The sequence below is a fragment of the Mchenga conophoros genome, linkage group LG9 (genome assembly GCF_057382185.1).
Source record: "Mchenga conophoros isolate Kocher_MC1m ecotype Shallow Benthic linkage group LG9, M_conophoros_male_GT1.1, whole genome shotgun sequence".
Lineage (NCBI taxonomy): Eukaryota > Metazoa > Chordata > Actinopteri > Cichliformes > Cichlidae > Mchenga > Mchenga conophoros.
In genome coordinates, this window is record NC_140534.1 from 32,475,020 (window position 1) to 32,496,711 (window position 21,692).

General features: G+C 40.7%; 1 protein-coding gene across 1 annotated transcript; it reads right to left on the reverse strand.

Moving 5' to 3' along the window:
- Positions 1-1,493: 1,493 nt before the first annotated feature.
- Positions 1,494-18,646, reverse strand: LOC146567659 (uncharacterized). The gene is made up of 4 exons (XM_085287632.1): positions 18,354-18,646; positions 8,471-8,576; positions 6,421-7,185; positions 1,494-3,113 (listed from the first exon to the last, which is right to left on the reverse strand). The coding sequence occupies exons 2-4, from the start codon at positions 8,486-8,488 to the stop codon at positions 2,535-2,537; spliced, it is 1,362 nt and encodes a 453-aa protein (XP_085143758.1). The 5' UTR covers positions 8,489-8,576; positions 18,354-18,646; the 3' UTR covers positions 1,494-2,534.
- Between the last annotated feature and the right edge of the window lie 3,046 nt (positions 18,647-21,692).

The following is a 21,692-nucleotide window of genomic DNA, read 5'->3' on the forward strand; positions in this document are numbered from 1 at the left end:
GAGAGTTGGGGAATGGCTGCAATCCCAGCTTTGTAAGATGGTGAAAGATGTACCCTCAGGGTTAGTGGCTCCAGATTGGATCATGGAGGTAGTGGACCCCCTGCCCTGCAATAACACATACAAAACCCAACAATCCCTTTGGTGACAGTGGGAAGGAAAATCTCCCTTTTAATAGGAAGAAACCTCCGGCAGAACCAGGCTCAGGGAGGGGCAGCCATCTGCCACAGGCGGTTGGGGTGAGAGAAGGAAGACAGGAGAAAAGACATGCTGTGGAAGACAGAGATTAATAACAAGTATGATTCAATGCAGAGAGCTCTATATAGTGAGTGAGAAAGCTGACTGAGGAAGAAATACTGAATACATCATGGGAATCCCCCAGCAGCCTACACCCATTACAGCATTAAAAAGGGAGAATTCAGGGTCACCTGATGTTGCCCTAACTATATATTTTAGTAAAAGGGAAAGTTTGAAGCCTAATCTTAAAAGTAGAGATCGTGTCTGCCTCACCAATCCCAACTGGAAGCTGGTTCCACAGAAGAGGGGCCTGAAAACTCAAAGCTCTGCCTCTCACTCTACTTTTAAATATTCTAGGAACAACAACTAATCCCTGTCAGTACTCTTGCTGCAGCATTTTGGATTACCTGCAGGCTTCTCTGGGAGTTTTTAGGACATCCTGATAATAGCAAATTACAGTAGTCCAGTCTAGAAATAATAAATGCATGGAGTAGTTTTTGAGTGTCACTCTGACAGGATATAGGACAGTATCTGGTTCGATACCATATTTCTAGGTATTGTAGGCCAAGTATAATCAGCAGCAGGAAGTTAGAGGTCACCCAGGTCTTTATATGCGTGTTATCTGGCTTCATTCCATTATTGTAAATTTAAATGTTATTATCAAACGATCAGACAAGAGAGGGTTTACAGAAAACAGTGTTAAATGTTCAGTTTCTATGTCATATGTTAAAACAAGTTCTAGAGTGTGATTAACGTGATGGGTGGGTTACTTTACATTCGAGATCAACAAAAGTGGACAAGAAAAGATTGAGACCCATCAGTCCAGGCAACTTTTTTCAATCTCTGCAACTTTCAGATTTTAGGGGCAGAATTTGTCTTAAACAAAATAAAGCATGGATCCATCCTGCTGCTGGTGTAATAGCGTGGAGATGTTTGGTTGGCACAATTTGGGTCCCTTAGTACCAACTGACATCATTTACAGACCACAGCCTACCTGAGTCTCAGTCCAATAGAGCACCTTTGGGATGTGGTGAAATAAGATTCACATCATGGACGTCCAGCTGAAAAATCAGCTGTCATGTCAATATAGACCAACAACTTCAGAGAGGCAGTGCCAACAAAGGAAACTCTGATAAGCTGAGCAAATCAAACCACAACTTTAAAAGATCATTTTCCAAAATTAATCTTTTTATATCTCTGTCAGGGGTAGACATTTGTTCAAAACACAAGTAAGAGAAATGAGACAACTGCAGACCGACTCAGAGTGTAATTAGAAAACGTGCGCACGGGTGAATGTCTCTCTGAGAAGACACACACTCCGAGCACAGGCTCGCTTGCTTTATTTATAAGGCAAAAATGGGTTACATAGTACTTCCTCTTTTAACAGATGTTGACGAGAGGTTAAACATTAAATCAGCTTATCTGATCTTTCACACACTGGGATAAAAATACAGAAGTATATCATGCTTTATCTGACATCACAGACACTATAGGAAAGAATGCATCATTATATCATGCTGTCAAACATCTCAAACACTTAGGTAAGGAATGCATCAGTTTTCCTTTAACAATAAACTTGGTTAGGTGATTCTTCAACAATAGGCTTGGTTATGTGAAAATATATGAACACACAAAATATAAGGCATACTTGGTTAGAATATAAGGCTCACTTGGTTAGAATATAAGGCCTACTTGATTATATTGTATTATAGAGATTTGGTTATAATGTATAATGTAGAAAATCTTCTAACAATCTCAAACACAAATCAGAATTTTTGATACCTACAGCAACTTTGTTAAAATACAAAAGATTTTAAAGATCTTATTTTTTCATGAATTTCAGGTCACTGAGAACATTTGTCACATCAGTTTTTGGTTTGACATACAGGAAATGACATCATGGATCAAACTCTTTGTCAGTAAATTATTTCTTTATTTAACATGTAAAATTTTGGTTTAACTGTTGAAGGATTTCATAAACACAAAAAACCTGAACACAAAAAAAAAAACAAAAACAAAAAAAAACACCCAACAAAAACACATGGATCAAAATACATTCAATAAAAACATAAGAGGAAACAGATTTTTTGATTCAACTGCTGGAACAATGCTAACCACTCAACACCAACACTACAGTAGAACAGTTTAGAAAGCTTAAAATGTAACGAGAGGCACATTTTCATTCATAGCTGCCTCATCAGATCTTTACAGGAGATTCCATCTGAACTCTGTGGAGCCTGATCTCAAGGGCTTTGAGTCTGACCCTGAAACCAAACGAGGATCTTTCTGTCTCTGCAGATTCACCGTGATGAGAGTGATTTCAGTCCTGCATGATCACGCTGATGTTTGCACAGAGCAGACAATGTGGTGAATATTTTGGCACATTGGTAACAGTGAAAGAGTTTATTAGTAACGTGGGATCGTTTGTGTGTGGAGTATGAACTGAAATTCTTGAAGCTCTTGTCACACTGGTCACAGCTGTAGTTTCCTTCCATGTGTGTCCGTTCATGCCTGTTACAATCACCTGATTGTGGAAAGCTTTTGTCACAGTGTCTGCACTTGTATGGTTTCTCTCCTGTGTGGACGCGTTTGTGTGTTTTAAGCTCACCTCTAGTGGTGAAGGATGACCCACACTGATCACAGAGATGCTTTTTGACCCCACTGTGAAAGAGTTCGTGTCGTTTTAAGTCACGTTTTGTGGTGAAGCCTTTCCCACATTCTTTGCAGTAGTTCATTTTGTCTCCAGTGTGTCTACGTTGATGTAGTTTTAGGGTGTTTGAATGACTGAAAGTTTTTCCACAAAGGTCACAACGAAAGTCTTTCCCACCACCACAGTGACGACAGGGTTGAGAATTGGATCCATCTGTGTCGCTCTGCTTCTAAACAAAGACACAAAGACAGAGTAAGTCAGTCCTTCAACATTTTCATCCTGAACGTCGCCTGAAATAAAGAGCATCTCTGCAGACGGCCAATTACATTTTACTCCTTCAGTTAACAGTTTACTGGGCTATACAAACACACACTGTGGTACCACACCCTTGTGAGCATCAGTTGAACAGTATTGTATCTAACCAGATTCTTACTCTCGGTGGCATTACCTTGGCCTCCAGTAACACTGTGGGGAACTTTGGACTCATTTTGGACCAGGACAAATTCTGTCGCCTCTTTGGTGACATCTGCTGTTCAAAATATGTAGAGCAGCTTGAATCTACAAATTATGAAGCGTTTCCTTGTAATTACCCACGCTGCAGAGCTCAGTCCCGTCGACTGAGTTTCTTAGAGTGGGCAATTATAAGGAAACACTTCAGTAACTTCCAGTAACGCTGTGAGGAACCTTGGAGTCATTTTGACCAGGATATGTCCTTCAATGCACATTAAGCAATTCATTATTATCAAGAAGTCCTAAAAACTCGCTGAAAAGCCTTCAGTTAATCCGAAATGCTGCAGCAAGAGTCCTGACAGGGACTAGAAAGAGAGAGCAGATTTCTCCTTCATTGGCTTCCTGTTTAATCCAGAATTGAATTCAAAATCCGGTCTTGAATAATCAGGCCCAATCTTATTTTAATGACCTTGTAGTACCATATCACCCTGTTAGAGCACTTTGCTCTCGCACTGCAGCCTTACTTGTTGTTCCTACAGTATTTAAAAGTAGAATGGGAGGCAGATCGTTCGGTTTCAGGCCCCTCTTCTGTGGAACCAGCTTCCAGTTTGGATTCAGGAGACAGACACAGTGTCTACTTTTAAGATTAGGCTTCAAACTTTCCTTTTTGCTAAAGCATATAGTTAGGGCTGGACCAGGTGACCCTGAATTTACAGTCATGTTTTCATTTTTACATACTGTATTAACACAACTGATCTAAAGGTCAGACAAAAAACATAAGATCAGAGTAGAAAAAGTTATATTTTTTACTGTAACAACCACAAACATGTTTAATGAATCATATTTCATAACTTTAAATGCAAATATAAATTGTCAATTTTAAAATCCTATGCACAAGTTTTGCAAACAACAAAGTTATTTGCATCCATTTACCTTTTATCCTGATTTTTTAAATAACCACTTCAAACTATTTAAGAACAATCAGCTGTTCTTCAATAAGATGCCACACAAATTATTTGTGCCACTCCAAAAATTTCTGTCCACGATAAAGGAAACATCACAGCCTGATACCTGCAGGTCTGACAGCAGCAGCTGTATCACTCCTGTTTCTACCTGGAGACAGCAGTCGCCTCATTGTTCTGACACACAACACAAAACTATCCACAACACTACACATTAACTACACACTCCAAACACGCTAAACATCCATCCATCCATCTCTCTCTCTCTCTCTCTCTCTCTCTGGATACATATTGTTTATCGTGACTCTGCTTGCTTTGTCTTTAAGTGGTCATGTGATTTGCTTACCACGACTACTTTATTCTTCCTCAGTCAAACAGCAGCACTCATGCGATTGTTTTGCCCCCTTAGCTCCAGGTGTTGTGCTAGAAAGTGATCGTGATTACCGTCCACGGGAGCGCACGCAGCTGCTTAAAGCTGTAGCTTCCAGATTACTTACGTAGTCAGCTACTTCCGTTACTTGTAACGCCGTTATTCCCATCACTGATTAAAAGGGAGTTTTTCCTTCCCACAGTCGTCAAAGTGCTTGCACATAGAGGGTCATATGATTGTTGGGCTTTTCTCTGTATGTATTATTGTAGGGCAGGGGTCGGCAACCCTAGGCACGTGTGCCACAGTTGGCACGGGAAGGGTTAACTGATGGCACGACCAATGCTGGACTGGCCATCGGGCATTTGCTCGGTGGCCCGGTGACTTTTTTCCCTTTGTAACGGTATAAACAATGAAAGGTGGTGGATTGGCCAGATGCTGTAAAAATAACTCAGTTGTTTGGTGGTGGCTGTGGCGGAGCTTCCTCAGATTCAGTAAAATTAGCAAGTGGTGGAGGCCAGCGGGTGGATGAGGGAAAGGGGAGGCAGGAGGAGGAGAGACCCGAGGCGGCCGCCGGTCCGAGTGTCAGGTGAACTGAACTTCAGGTAAGAAGTTATGACCTGCAATCTATCTGGGTCAGATATAAACCAAGTTTAGGTGGAGTTTATTTTCGTTGTGCTGACTTTTTACCGTCAGTTACAATAACTTGTACTGCGTGCTAGCTAGCATGACGGAGTTTATATACTGCTGGGTGGGTGCTTTGATGTTAGTGATACCATAGTGAACTGTATTTTATTCATAAGGTTAGTTAGTAGAGTTGCCTGTAAAAAGACGGAATCGTCCCTCATTCAGAGAAATTATTACGCATTTCGTATTAAGGTGAAAAGGAACAGAGTTTGTCCCGAACTTCAGCTAGAATGAAAAAAAGACAAAGATTGATTTATTCTGTCTTTACGCTGCACAGCTGCCTCTTCTTCTCTCATTCTCCCCCCTGCCTCTCCTGTTGCTACTTCAATCATGAAACTGATCAATGATCAGCTGATCAGCTTTCCTCTCTTGTTTGTTTATCGCCCACTTTGCGCCAGAGAGGGGAAACCAGCGGATGTCGCGCTAAACAACAGCAGCGCGTTTAAGCTTGATCAGCTGTTGTTAGAATTTATTTAATATTCCTTTCTAATATCAGCTGAGGTTTGCTGGAGCCACAGCTGTAAAAGCTGCTGGTCATGATGTCGGTTTGGATATGTGGTGAGAGGGAAACATGAAGATGAAACCAGGAGATGTCCTTACTGAATCATCAGAGCTGAACAGGTGATGGAGAAACAGGTTTACCTTTTAGGTGACATGAATGAGTTGAAGTTATGAACTGTTTCTGAGAGACAAATAACACCAAGATCCTTTTCTATGTAGCTGACAGCTGGTAACTGTGCAGGGTCTACCTTACAATATAAAGAACCTTCAGGGAACTACTGCTGTGATTTGGCGCTATATAAATAAAACTGAATTGAATACCACGAAACTACATGAATTTTAAATAACACCATCATATCACTTTTCAGCACTTTCAGTTTAGTTTTTTAGGATCATTTACACAAAAATGATAACTGAATTGAAAATCTGAATAATCACACAACACCGTCTCTCCATTCTGTAGAACTCTGCTTATTAAATTGTGTTAGCAACATGCTAACACGGTTTAATGAGCAGAGTTGTTCCAAACAGTCAGGCTAAAATGACACGATAAAAATATAAAAACATACCTCACAGTAACTGCACTTATAGAGTCTCTTTCTGGTGTGGATCTGTTGGTGTTGTCTCAGGTAATGTGGAGATTTAAAAGTATTCTCACACAGGTCACATTTATAAGGTAGTTCCTCAGAGTGGGTAAACATGTGGCGTTTTAATAGTGTGTGTTTAGCAAACTCTTTGCCACACTGTTCACAGCTGTACACATCATGTCTGGTGTGAATGCGTAGGTGTGTATTTAGGCTCTGTTTCAGGCTGAAAGATTTTCCACAAATGTCACAGCTGTATGTTTTAATTCCAGAGTGGGTAACTAGATGATTCTGTAAGTTACTACGCTGAGTAAAAGCTCTGCCACACTGATCACAGCTGTACGCTTTAACTCCACTGTGGATGAGTTGGTGTTTTTTTAGAGCAACCTTCCAGGAAAAAGTCTTTCCACACAAGTCACAGCTGAACGGTCTCTCTCCAGTGTGGATGACCTGATGGTTTTGTAGTGAAGCCTTCCTAAGAAAATCCTTCCCACACTCGTCACAGCTGTACGCTTTAACTCCACTGTGGACGAGTTGGTGTTTTTTTAGACTACCCTTCCAGGAAAAACTCTTTCCACACTCGTCACAGCTGTATGCTTTAACTCCACTATGGATGAGCTGGTGTGCTTTTAAGCTTCCAGACTGGGTAAAAGACTTTCCACAGTCATCACAGCTGTATTTCTTCTCCCCCTTTGTTCTGTGAGGTTGGTCGGCCTCCTGAGAGCGCTGACTTCTCGCTCCATGTTGGTCCTGCAGTGACAGAGATACAAACACAGGCAGTGAGTGAAATTTAGGGCTGGGCATCATCACTGATTTCGATTCGGGGAAATTTTGCCTCAGACAATCAGAAATATTAGAATTCTGATCACTATGTACTTATCCATATTTTATATTTCTAAAATGAAAGCTGACATGTGTGAGACTTCATCAGAGGTGTAAGCATCACAGCAGATGCCTTTGTGTCAAAGTAACTGAGGATAAAACAGAAAAACATGAAGGAGAATTTTCTGGCCTGGGTTTAAAAATATTCTGCAGTGTATCAAACACGAAAGAAAACCATTAATCAACATATGCACATTACCTGATGCTGCTGAAGTGAAGCAGAGCAAAATTACAGACGTTTTATGACAGACACATCTAAACGTTTTGCATAATTTTAAAAAGTTTACATTTGTTCTGTATTGAACAGCAGAAATTAGGCTTTGTTGCTGGGAGTGAAAAAACAAAAAACAGCACCCGACAGAGCTGTAAACAATGGAGAGAGAGAATTCTGCTGGTTTAATTAATTTTATTTTGGAGAGAGACACAACCTGCAGCTTCAGAATCTAGCGCCGAAAAAGACGTAAACACAAAGAGCGGACCGGCAAACGCATCAGAATCAGCGAGCTGCCGGCTTTCTCACCCGACGTCAAGTCCATGTCATGTACCTGCTCTCATTTGCTGTTTTAGCTGTTTTGTGAAATTTTCTGAGGTTTAACCTGAGATTCTGGCGTTTTGGGCAAAATTAATTTATATTTAAAAATCCATTCAGGATTTTAATGAATTGATATCATGTTATCCAAGCTACAATCAATTTTAATCGATAATCAAAACCCAGTGAAATGCAGTCGTGGAACAAACTGTCATTACTTGAAGCTTTTCAACAGTCCTCTTTGGTGACATCTGCTGGTCAAAATATGAAGAGCAGCTTGAATCTACAAATTACTGTATAATGAAGCGCTTCATTATGTTTAGTATCATGTGACAGTTCTGTCTGATATCAGGCTACTGTTGTGTTGCTTTGCACATGTATTTTCTGTGTGATTGAAAAGGTTTTGAAATTTCATTAATAAATAATTTTGATGAATATCCTTATTTAAACATGTGCTGTGGTGTGGTTTCTCTTTGCTTGTGACTTCTTGATGTTTGTAAACATAATAGATATAAAATAAAAACATAGTACATAATAAAATACAACACAGTCATATAACAGGTTGGGAGGATGAGAGTTTTAGACGTGACTGATTATTTGGTGAAACTGTGATATTTTCCTCACCTCCTGTGTTGAGCTCATTGTTTCCTCTGTAGTGACTCAGCTGAGTCCAGATGGCTGAAAATGTTCCTCTGCTGCTCCGTCAGACTCTTCTCCTCCTGCTGATCAGCTGGGACACAAAACAGATCTTTGTTAGGCTCCACACTGCACTGAAGAGTCAAAGTGTCTCATATGTTCATCTGACAACACAAAGTACAAATTTCACTCTGATTGCTTGTAGAAATCTTGTGAGACGTGTTGTGCTGCAAAGTGAGGAAACTCTCTCACTCACTTATACTTCAGGAGGAACTTTGTGACATTGGCTCTAATATTCTAAGCAGCCCTTTACTATGACAGGGCCAGAAAGTCCTATTTGAAGGTTTGGGAGAAGGACCGTGTTAAAGGTGGATTGGGGTTTATACAGTTTATACACTTTGTTATGATACAGGTAAGGCTGTAAGAGCCTGAGAAGGTGTCCTGAATTGTCCTGAATTGCTCTCTTCAGTTGGGTGTCTTCCCTGCTGCCTTTAAAACGGCGGTGGTGAGGCCCCTTCTGAAGAAGAGCAATTTGGATTGTAATGATTTTAATAACTACAGACCTGTATCCAACTTACCATTTTTAAGTAAAGTCTTAGAAAAACTTGTTTTTACTCAGATTACTGATTTTCTCAATGATAGACAGATCCTGGAGATATTCCAGTCTGGATTTAGGGTGAACCACAGCACAGAGATGGCTCTCCTAAAGGTTTTAAATGATCTTAGATGTAACTGGGACTCCCAAAAGCTCTCAGTCCTGGTGCTACTGGATCTAAGCGCAGCCTTTGATACAGTAGACCACACTATTCTTTTAAACAGACTGAAACACATGGTGGGCCTCTCTGGTGCTGTACACAGCTGGTTCACTTCCTATCTCTCTGACAGAACTTTTATGGTGAGTATGGATACATGCTCCTCTAAGATCCATAAAATGACATGTGGTGTGCCTCAAGGGTCGGTTCTAGGCCCTGTACTTTTTAATTTGTATATGCTCCCTCTCGGCGGTGTCATCAGGAGGCATGGAGTGAACTTCCACAGTTACGCTGATGACACGCAGCTGTACATCTCCGTGTCTCCTGATGACACCAGACAAATGGATGCCCTCTTTAACTGTATCTTGGATATAAGATCTTGGATGGCAGAAAACTTTTTACAACTTAACCAGGACAAAACTGAAGTTTTAATTGTCGGTCCTGAGGCTCAGAGAGAGAAACTCTTGTCTAAATTAGAGGCATTTTCACTATGTCCTTCGCTACAAGTGAAAAACCTGGGTGTTATTTTTGACTCTGAGCTTGGTTTTATCCCACATATTAAACATGTAACTAAAATTGGATTTTATCATCTAAAAAATATAGCCAGAGTCCGCCCTATTCTCTCTCGGGCCAACACGGAGATGCTGATGCATGCTTTTATTACCAGTCGCATTGATTACTGTAATGCCCTGCTCTCTGGCCTTCCTAAGAAGAATATTTCAACTTTACAACTCTTGCAAAACTCGGCAGCTCGTGTGCTGACGAAGACCAGAGGGCGGGCCCACATTACACCGGTTTTAGAATCGCTGCACTGGCTCCCCGTGTGTTTCAGGATCGATTTTAAAGTTCTTTTATTGGTTTTTAAATGTCTTAATGGTCTTGGGCCTTCCTAGCTCTCAGATCTGCTTTTACCATACGAACCCTCGCGGACCCTGAGGTCCTCTGGTACTGGCCTTTTGATTGTCCCTAAAGTCAGGACACATACTCACGGAGAGGCAGCGTTTCAGTGGTATGGTCCTCGTCTGTGGAACAGCCTGCCGGAGGAGCTCAGGGCCGCAGAGAACGTACATGTTTTTAAGAACAGGCTCAAGACCACCTTTTTAATTTAGCTTTTACTTAGCGTTTATTTATTTTATGCTTATTTATTCTATCCTGTTATTCTATTATTAATTTAGGATTTACCTAATATTTGTTTGATTTTATTCTTATTCATTTTTTAATCTTCTTATTCTATTTATATTTATATTTATATTGTATCCTGTTCTTATTTATTTTATCATTTTACCCTATATATATTGTATTGCGTCATATCTCCAGTGTTTCCTCGGAGGGCGCTCTCTGCACCGGGGCTGTTATTGACCGTGGCTGCTGGGTCTCTGGGGTCCTCTCAGCCTGGCTGGGGGGCTCCTTTGCCTCCCTCCTGCTGTGTGCCCAGCCTGGAGGCTGCGGTCTGTGACCGGCTCCCGGTGCAGACGGCTCCCTGTTATAGTGTTTCCTCACTTGGCTCATGCGAGCCCAGCCCAATTTTTACTCTTTAAGTGTGCGCGTGTGTGTATGTGTGTGTGGGTGGGGGGATATATGTGTATTGAGAGTGTGGGGAGTGAGTTGGAGGGTGGGGTGGGCTGCTTTTAACTATGTAAAGCACTTTGTGCTACATTTTCTCTGTATGAAAAGTGCTTTATAAATAAAGATTGATTGATTGATTGATTGAATGAACCTCTAAAACCAGTTTTCAGCTAACGACTCTGCTTCAGTCTGGAAAACAGCAACTACAAGTTTAAAGACTCCATAAACAATTCACACCCAGCAACAGCCTGAACAGCTCCTCCTGTGGTTTCCACAAACAGGGACAGACATGTTACTCCCCAACCCCACACTTTCAACTCCTTCAGGCCCCCAGTCCCACCACCTCCACCATGTAAACAGACTCTTTAACATACAGACCCCAACAAAGCAGCTGAACCAGACTCAGTGTCTCCATCATAAACCATACAGTTGGTTTACACAGCTTTGTGTATGTATGTGTAATGTATATATAGACACGTGTGTGTGTGTGTGTGTGTGTGTGTGTGTGTGTGTGTGTGTGTGTGTTTGTTTGTTTTACATTGCTGTGCTTGAGAGCCTCCATCTACCGGAACCAAATTCCTTGTATGTGTCTGCACTTATACTTGGCCAAGAAACACGATTCTGATTCTGATGTTCATCTGACAACACAAAGTACAAATTTCACTCTGATTGGTTGTAGAAATCTTGCGAGACTGGACATGGAGAAGCTGCATTCAGCTTTTATGCTCCATATATCTGGAACAAACTCCCAGAAAGCCTCAGAGCAGCTGAAACACTCAGTTTATTTAAATCCAGGTTGCAGACTCACCTGTTCTCAGCTGCATTTGAATAAAGCACCAAATCTGCACGGTTTTACTTTTAAGCTTAAATTTCAAAATCTACATTTTAACTACTGATTTTATGTACTGCCCCCCCCCCCCCTTTTTAAATCATGCTTTTTATTTTTTTGTTTTTTAATGTCTCTGAAAAGCACTTTGAATCAACTTGCTGTTGAATTGTGCTATATAATGAATGAATGAAACAGCCTTTATTTTGCAGGTTGCCCTGCAGCGAGATGCCCAGGAGAATTTTCAGGCTGCCCTAACACTCTAAATAAACTTGCCTTGCCTATAGAAAGAAAACTGAACAGAACATCTGAATTCACTTGATGCTAAACATTCATTTCATAGAATAGTTTTTGTTAACATCTTCCTGTGCATCACTTTACAGCAGCCAGACTCGTTAAAATGAGACTTTGTAGGAGTTCACTTCCTCTCATGTGTTCATTAGGGGTGGGTTTTTATAATCGATTCATCGATTAAAATTGATTCTGGCTTGGATAACGTAAAATCGATTCATTAAAATCCTGAATCGATTTTTTTAATATAAATTTATTTTGCCCGAAATGCCAGAATCTCAGGTGACATCTCACAAAATTTCAAGAACCACCAAACAGCTAAGACAGTAAATGAGAGCAGGAACACAGATTCTGCACATAGACTTAAACACACAGCGCGACCCGCGGATCAGAATCAGTTAGATGTCGCCTTTCTCACGGTCGGGGCTGAAAGCCGACAGCTCGCTGATTCTGATCTGTCGGCGGGTCCGCGCTTTGTGTTCACGCCCTTTATGAGCAGATTCTAAAGCTGTTAGTTTGATGTCTCTCCAAACAATATTGACCGAACCAGCAGCAAAAGAAGATCCAAACGCTTCACATAAACATCGTCATGAATTCACTCTGACTTTTACTGTTTTGCTTCCACCGCGATGCGCAGCTCTCTCTCTCTCTCTCTGTACTTCAAGAACAGTTTCCCTTTCTTCATTATTCGCTTGCTTGTTACGCACAAGTCTACTGTTGTTTACAGCGCTGTCGGCCGCTGTTTTTTTCCCCTTTTACATTCTTCCGAAAAGAAAACCTCATTTCTGCTGTTCAATACTGAACAAATTTAAACTTTTTAAAATTATTCAAAATGCAAAACGCTTAGCCGTGTCTCTAATAAAACCGCTGTAACGTCAGAGGTAATGTTCATATGTTGATTAATGGCTTTCTTTCATTTTTGATGTACTGCAGAATATTTTTATAAAATCCCAGGCCAGGAAAATCACCTTCATGTTTTTCTGTGTTTTATCTTCAGCTACTTTGACACAAAGGCATCTGCTGTGACGCTCACACCTTTGAAAAAGTCTTGCGTGTGTCAGCTTCCTTTTTATTGATACAAAAATATGTAAATGTACTGATCTGAATTATAATATTTCTGACTGTCAAAATTTCCCAGATTTAAATCGAATCGAATTAAATCGAATCGTGGATCGAATCGATTCGGGACCTTGTGAATCGGAATTGAATCGATTCTAGAAATCAGTGACGATACCCAGCCCTAGTGTTCATCCACAGCAGCTGGACATTAAAGTTTATTGTGACCCCGATACTGCAGCAGATCGCTCTGATTTCCTGTTATCACTTCAAATAGAAATGAGGCTGTAGAATGTCAAACTCTGGCCCGCGCGCCAAATTTGGCCCGCAGCCCAATAGAGATTGAAAATGTGACGTCATTCAGGGGTAAAACCGCAAAGAATTCTGGGAACTCATGGCAAGAGGTACAAGCGCACGCAGGCTTTCAATTGAAATCAGTTATACAGCGATAAAAAGAAACACAAAAAATGGCAAGAAGCTGTTGTATTATTAAATGCAATAGCCGGTCCCATGACAGCCACGGGAAGCCGACGGGTAAAGAGATCGGTTGTTCTCGGATTACGTCGTTGAAGAGAAATTGTTCGAGCCATGTTTCCGAAGTAACAAAGAGGCGACTGGATTGCAGCCATTCAAAGAGCAAATATAACGTCCCAGAACACTCCAGCTCACAGGTTAGTCTGCTCCAAGCATTTCCACAAAGGTCAGTCTTCTGTTGTAGTTAATGCGTCATTTTTCATAACATAATTGGTGATATAGGTTACAAGCAAGTCTGGCGCTGAACAGAAATTGTCGCGCAATGCTCCTTTGTTTATTGTGCATAAATAGTGAATTGTCCTGACACAATATTGTGTTTCGCTTCTGTTATTACCATGGTACATTGACAGAAACATGTACTTTTATTCACAGGATAAAACAGTTGTTTTGTATCACTAATTGCCCGGTACGATTACAGCATACAATATTATTGTCACTGCTACATTTCTGTGATGCTACCAGAAATTATTTCCACTACTAATTAATTACCGTTGAGCTCAAAGGTCCTATTAATAAACGGTTAATGAATGTGTATTTATGAAGACGATTTGTGAGACTGGTAAACTTATGATATGTACGATGGTCTTTACTTTCTACACGGTGCATTTCAAGGTCCTGTACCCATCTGTCGGTAAACTGTAGCTGGGCTTGTTGCAGTGACCTGAAGTTACTAAACTTCACGAGTGTATGCACTCATTCCAAGAAGCGTATAATTATAAATATGAGCAGTGATGCTCAGTGATGACACGACGAATCCTACTTCCGGGTCTAAAGTAGTCTGCGTTTAATATGGCTTTTGTGTTGTTAACATGTTTAATGTTATGTATTTTCTTCTATTTGATCTCAAAAAGCTCCTAAAACAGTCAGTGATCACTGTTGACCTCCCTCGGCTTTTATTACCGCTAATCATTTATTTAAGCTCAGTTTTTAAAACCTTAGGATGTAACTACAGCCCAGCCCATGCATATGAATGACTAACCTCGTATTGTGGATGGATTATCTCAGTTGTTCTCCTGGCTGAAGTTTGGTCCTTTTACAGCATCCTGCCATGCGATTACATTTGTTCCTGACCACCGAGAACACTCACGTTAACTTTTATCCAGTGGAAAAAAAGTTAGCTTGTTTATATTATGCTAACATAGCTGTGTCGCTAGCGGTCACGTAGCACATCATTATATACAAGCTAGCCCAACTTCAGTAACCCTACAAACGTCACTGCTGTTTAGTTTTCGGTCTTCATTTATGCTGGAAGTGATAACAGAGCTGTACGTTTTAATTTCTCAGATTTATATCTAATTTAGTTCTGAGCTCAGATAAAATAATTATTGTGGGTGATTTTAACATCCATGTAGATGCTAAAAATGACAGCCTCAACATGGCATTTAATCTGTTATTAGACTCAATTGGTTTCTCTCAAAATGTAAAAGAACCCACCCACCACTTTAATCACACTCTAGATCTTGTTTTAACATATGGCATAGAAACTGAACATTTAACAGTGTTTCCTGAAAACCCTCTCCTGTCTGATCATTTCCTGATTACATTTACATTTACAATAAGTGATTACACAGCGGTGAAGAGTAGACTTTATCAAAGTAGATGTCTTTCTGAAAGCACTGTAACTAAGTTTAAGAATATAATCCACCCACTGTTATCATCTTCAATGCCCTGTACCAACACAGAGCAGAGCAGCTATCTGAACGCTACCCCAACAGAGGTCGATTATCTTGTTAATAATTTCACCTCCTCACTACGTACGACTCTGGATACTGTAGCTCCTGTGAAAACTAAGGCCTCAAATCAGAAGTACCTGACTCCGTGGTATAATTCTCAAACACGTACCCTAAAGCAGATGACTCGTAATCTGGAGAGGAAATGGCGTGTCACAAATCTAGAGGATCATCATTTAGCCTGGAGAAATAGTTTGCTGCTTTATAAGAAAGCCCTCCGCAAAGCCAGAACATCTTACTATTCATCACTGATTGAAGAAAATAAGAACAACCCCAGGTTTCTCTTCAGCTCTGTAGCCAGGCTGACAAAAAGTCAGAGCTCTTTTGAGCCAACCATCCCTTTAACGTTAACTAGTAATGACTTCATGAACTTCTTCACAAATAAAATTTTTATCGTTAGAGAAAAAATTACCAATAATCATCCCACAGATGTAATATTATCTACAGCTACTCTTAGTATCATTGATGTTAAGTTAATGCTTTATTGGCCATATGCAGGTTGCCCCGCAGAGGAATAGGACCCCCCCCCCCCCCCCCCCGACTTACACACACAACAAAGACATCACATGGGAATACAGTCGGAGATCGGCAGCGTTGCAGAGAATAACACAGAAAAATTACACAACAATGGGAAAAGTACAAGAGGAAAAAAAGAGACCTCTTCTCACGCTGGGCACTGTTAGATTATAATATTATTTTATGCCATGTTATACCCCTAATTAAAGATTGTGAATTATTATGTAGTTTTAGTTTGCATTATTCTCCTGAATTAGAAGAAGCTGATAACTATTGCATTAGTTAAACTGATTTGCATTAAATTAGACTGCTGATTTATTGTGGATGAATGATATTGTTTTATGATGTTACAAGAAAATACTGTTTGCAGAAAGTCATCGCCTTATTTGTCTGATTAGAAGAGAACGGAACATGCTAGAGTTTTCTGCCCCATCTCAGCAGGAGCAGATAAACGGGAAGCCAAGGTCGTAGCTTAGGCGCCATGTGAGAGAAAGAATGTGAATGTTTAGGCTTTTATGATAAGGTGGGAGAACCAGAGGCTATAAGAGTTTGAGCAATGCTCCACCATTTTGAGATCTGAGGCTGTCTGCATACAGTGTCCATCTCCCACGCGTGTGATCATTAAAATCATCGTTTGACTTAACCCGGCCGGACCAGTGTTGTTATTTTGGTTTTTTCTCTTGTCTCCATCCCCAATTTTGAACTGGTAACAGCACCTATGGGAGGACAGCATGAGAACAGGAAACAAAAAAACTCCTCTACACAGAGAGCACATTAATGTCCACATCACAACATTAGAGCACGTGACAAGCCACAGGGGTTGGATAGGGGGGTGGGGGGTAATCCGAAGGAACACAGCAGTCGTCCTACACAGCGCTACCATTTCAGCGCGGCACGCAGACCCGCAGTCTTCCCCCGCAGGAAACAAGCATCGAAGGCGTTTGGAAAGGGAGGGGGATGAGTGCGTGCTTATCAGTGTAAGTGTGTCCAGAGTTCAGCTGAGACAGTGTCCTTTGCTCTATCAGGCTAAGTAAACAGTGACACTGACACTGGTCTCTCGATCTCCCGTTGGAGATAACTTTTTTGTTAAGTTAAGGCCTGATCCTTCTGAAATTCATAGCCAGTGCTCGGAAAAAGCACAGTGTATCCAGGAAACACACTATATGCTGCAATAAATGCAGTGCCCAAGTGTCCCCTCGCCTAACTTTTGTGCCAGTACGCCTAAATTTTTCAAGTTAGGCGTACCGGTGCGCCCATGTCAAAAAGTTAGTCTAGAGTAGTGATGGGACGTTCTGTATCGAGGCTTCGGAGCGTGTGTCGAGTAATGGAGGGGGCGTTTCCGCGAAGCGCGTATCGAGGCTTGCTTCATTTATGGGAGGAGCTGAAAATGATGACGTCCGAAGCCTCGCTGCCCGGCTGTACCACGTGACTGGTTCATGAAGTGGTTCGAACTTTGCCACGAGATATGACAGCGATATAAACCCCTCAGACTTCATTCAAAATGTGGGTGTTTGATGGAGAGCTGCGGTTAGTGAGAGTTTGGAGACCGTTTGGAGGTTTATGAGAGTGAGGAGAGAAAGTCAGGAGAGAATGGAGCCAGCTAAGAAGAGGAGGATGTCCTCCCCTGTGTGGGAACATTTTGATCTTATTCCTCCCAACAAGGTATGTAAATTTCTACAGAAGATGTATTTTCATGATACTGATGGTGCAATACAATTTATGTTAAGCTGTCTTGACTTTTGTACAAGGTGAAGTGTTTTCTATGTGCCAGGGAGCTGGGATATAACAACAACAACACCTTATCCATGCTTAGGCACTACAGAGCTTTGCCTGAGAATAAGGGGGACACCGATTGTGGAGCAAGACCAGGTGAGCCATCAAATGCAATGATAATATAGGATGCAGTAATGTTACTAAATGATATAACAATATTATACAACTGTTATAAGTTACGTATGTGATATTTATATTTGTGCTTTATCTTTATTGTCTTTCCTCAGGAGAACAATCTCAAATAGATGAAGACCTGGTCAGCATGGTGATTGAGGACTCCCAGCTATTTAGCATTGTGGAGGACAAAGGATTCAAAAGATTTGTTAAATCATTAAATCCTAGATATGTTCTCCCCACTAAAAAGGTCATAAAAGCAGTGAAAATTTAGTTTTTACAGAATAAAATGTGAACAGGCAGTGTGTAGCTGTCCATACCTCAACGTTACAAAAGCACAACCACTGTCCACACCCCAACCACACCTCACCTCACAGTAAATGATCGTTTCCATTTCAAGCATTTCCAAATAATCATTTCCCATACTGCCACTATAAATATACACAGTATACTGCCATCACTACAATATACATGTTTTACACACTCCTTTTGTTGTTGACATTTACAGGCTGTGTGCAAAATGCCACACTCTTCAAATTCATGCCAGCTATTATTTTTACGTCCAGTAGGTGTCCTGCTAGAGCAAATGAAGCTTCATGAAGCTTCGCGTTGGGGTGAACCAATTGGATGAAAAGCTTCAGTGCTTCATGGGGCTTCATCTGCCCATCACTAGTCTAGAGCCCTGCTCACAGTAAAGTTAGCTCGGTGCTTACCTTTAGATGAGCCCACAAACCGAGAGAAACTCCGTGATGAAGCTTTGGCTACGTCCACACGTACACGGGTATTTTGAAAACGGAGATTTCAAAATAGTCAAAACGGACTTTTCGAAAGTATCCACCCTGGCAGGCGTTTTTCAGTGACCGAAAACGCCGTTTACGTGTGGACGAAAGGTGCAAACGCATAGAAAAACCTGCGTTTTCAAAAATACCCAGGAAACAGATGAGGGAAACGTTTGTAGTGATGGTCCGCTTGAAGCTGATGCTCCGGTGCGTGTGTCAAAAAATCAACACACTGCTTCAGAAGCTCTGTGTCGAAGCTTGATTCGTTTGGCCAAAGTCACGTGATCAGTGACGTCCGAAGCTTTGTTTAGAACGTGACTACTTCGGGGTCTCATTCAATGGTTTATAAGGAAGTGAATAATTCGCAGGATTTGTGGTGTTTTGATGGTGACAGGTAGCAAACCACTGATATTTCTACTGAGAGACATGGAGCCAGCGAGGAAGAGAGGAGGTTCTGTTGTGTGGGAGTATTTTGAGTAGATTTTGGTCATTCGGTGGGTTTTCCAGCTTTGTGTTCTGGCTGTTTGCTTTTGTTTTGTGCGTGTTTATTTTATCTGAAAACGGGAAAAACTCAAAATGCCAAAAATCTGTTTTTCATAATATAAATATCATCAAATATCTTTAGAAAAACTTCCATTTGACTCGTTACATTTAATGTTAAAATATATATATTTTATTTTTCAATTAATCTTAAAATGTTAGTCTGCCAAATGTGCAGCAATTTCATGTATTTATTCTCTTTAGCTGAGTTTGTGGGGCCCAGGTAGACTGTATAACTGCATCTCTACCAGTTTCTCTGCACTCCAGCCTCTTCTGTTCCACGTGAAGGGATTTTCCTTAATGCAGGAGAAATTATCTCCACGAAAAGGAACAGTTTCGGCCATCGCACAGTGGAACAAATTCTCTTCTTAAATAAAAATGAAAAAGGGTTACCTTAAATGCATCATGTTTTTAGTTTGCAAGTTCATAAGCACTTTCCCTTTCACAATCAATTCTACCCCCAGGTCAGAAATATTTATAGGAAAATTTCCCTAATATAATATTATTGATAAATACACCCATCTTGCGATTAATTTCACAAGTGGATGGAGGCAGGACCTCACAGCAGAAGCATACTCCATAATGTGTTGTACATTATTATATGTATATTGTATGTAACGTGGTGTTTTCCAATTATTCTATTTACCAACATCAAGAAGTGAAAAGCAAAGAAAGACCACAAACTGGTGCATGTTTAAACAAGGAAAATTTGCTGGTCGAAATTATTTATTAAACAAATAAATCACATTTTTAACCCCAAAAAATAAACGTTCAAAGCAACACAACGGTGGCCCAATAGCAGACAGAATTCCACTCTGTAGAGTGAGTGGGCAATCATAATGAAGCAGTTGGTTTTATTTTGTGGATTCAAGCTGCTCTTCATATTTTTGGCCACCAGATGTCACCAGAGAGGACTATGTTGAAAAGCTTCGAGTAATGAACCGTTTTTCAATACAAGCCTCAGTGCTTCAGAAAGCTTCATTTGGCCATCACTCAAGGGCGTAGATTTGGCATGGACGGAAGGGACATGTCCCCACCAATAATTTGATCTCTTCGAGTAAAGAAAAACAAGCCCGATAGTAAGAAAAAAATGATCTGTCAGCGTCTCGGTGCAGAAAGAGTTAAATTATGTTCTCTACTGGAGTCCTACGTCATGTGACAAATATGGCCAATGTGATTGGATGAGCCTTTCAGGGAGCTCTGTTTAGTTTCAGCAGCGGCAAACCTGCGCTGCCAGGAGGAGAGGAGGATGGCAGCGCAAAGGAAGAACCTGGATATAAGAAATTGTTTTTCAAAGAAACCTGTAAGTCACGTAAAGTCAAGTTCACTCATATAATGTGTCCGTCACAATAACATTACAGGCTATGCTAGGCCATACATGCCAACACTCACGATTTTTCCGAGAAATCCCGAATTTCAGTGCCCCTCCCGATAATCTCCCGGGGCGACCATTCTCCCCCCAATTTCTCCTGATTTTCCACCCGGACAACAAAACTGAAAACCATATCGCAGACCGGCCCAGCCAATTCCAGTTTCCAACAATGGCTACTATTACTGCAGCTACTTAGTTTTAATATTACTCTTATTTCTCTTTCTGGGTCGCAAAATAAACTTTTAACACATTTTCAGGCGAGAATGTAGCTGTGTAAACGTTAAATAACATAAACATGTTATTGTTTGGCCTTTTTCAGTGCTTTAGTTGTGTTTTATTTGTTGGTGAGTAAAGCGTTTTGTCTGAGACTAAAGTTATTAGATTAAATTAGATTAAATAAAACTTTATTAATCCCTCGGGAGGATTCCTCCGTGTTGGAGGTTCCATTTTTTAGGGCAGAAATACCGTGGTAACTCGCATATCTCACGGAGGAATAAACCACACACACGTTGTTAGAGTTTTACATCAGAGGCACACGCCTTCCTCTGTGCCATCATTTATTGCACACACACTTCCGTATTTATACCTTTCAGATTAAGAACACATACATATATGATAGGGCAACTGTAACTGTCCCTGAGACAGTTAAAATAAAGTTGGTTATTTTGTGTTTCTGTGATAGATTCATGCTTAATTTAGTTCATTTATTTATAAGATAAGATGATAAAAGTGTAACATCAATTAAAAAACATGTCTAAAATATGTGATTACAAAATATGGGTTTGTTAAATATGTAAAGTGCTGTAAAGTTTGTATGAGGTAAAGTTTGTAATTGTCACATGACCAGAGTTTGGTTGAGAGCACAACCACGGCATTGTGGAGCTAGCATGGATACGTGGCTACAGATGCATCTACAGCCTCAGCGTTAATGTTATTCTGCATGTGGTCCAAGAGGCGCACACGGTATGGTTTCATGTATATTGTTTGTATAATGTTGCATACGTGTTCTACACTGGTAATGAGAGGACATTTTTGTGATATCCATTATTGTGCATTTTTTCTGTTCTGCTTGCACAAGACTGTTTATGGACATTTATGTTGTAAACTTTGTGTTTCTTCAGTTTTCACGGTGTCTGAAGACAATAAGAGTGAGAGAGAGAGAGAAATAAATTTCCGAAGACATCAGTATGATGCGTGGCCATTCTTTGTTGGACCCCTGTAGTTACAGTGAAAATGTACCGCCAACGTGGCTGGAAGTTCGACGTTAGAAGCAATGCATGTTCCAGAATGCACACAGCAAGAACTGTAAAATCCCTGGCGGTCTTCAAGGAAAAGATAACAGCTCTTCAGTCAGCGCCAGG

Excerpts from the sequence above, each read along its gene's own strand:
- LOC146567659 (XM_085287632.1), bottom strand. Across the intron at positions 3,114-6,420 it reads ATAAGTGCAGTTACTGTGAG|AAGCAGAGCGACACAGATGG; the intron begins GTATGTTTTTAT and ends GTCTTTGTTTAG.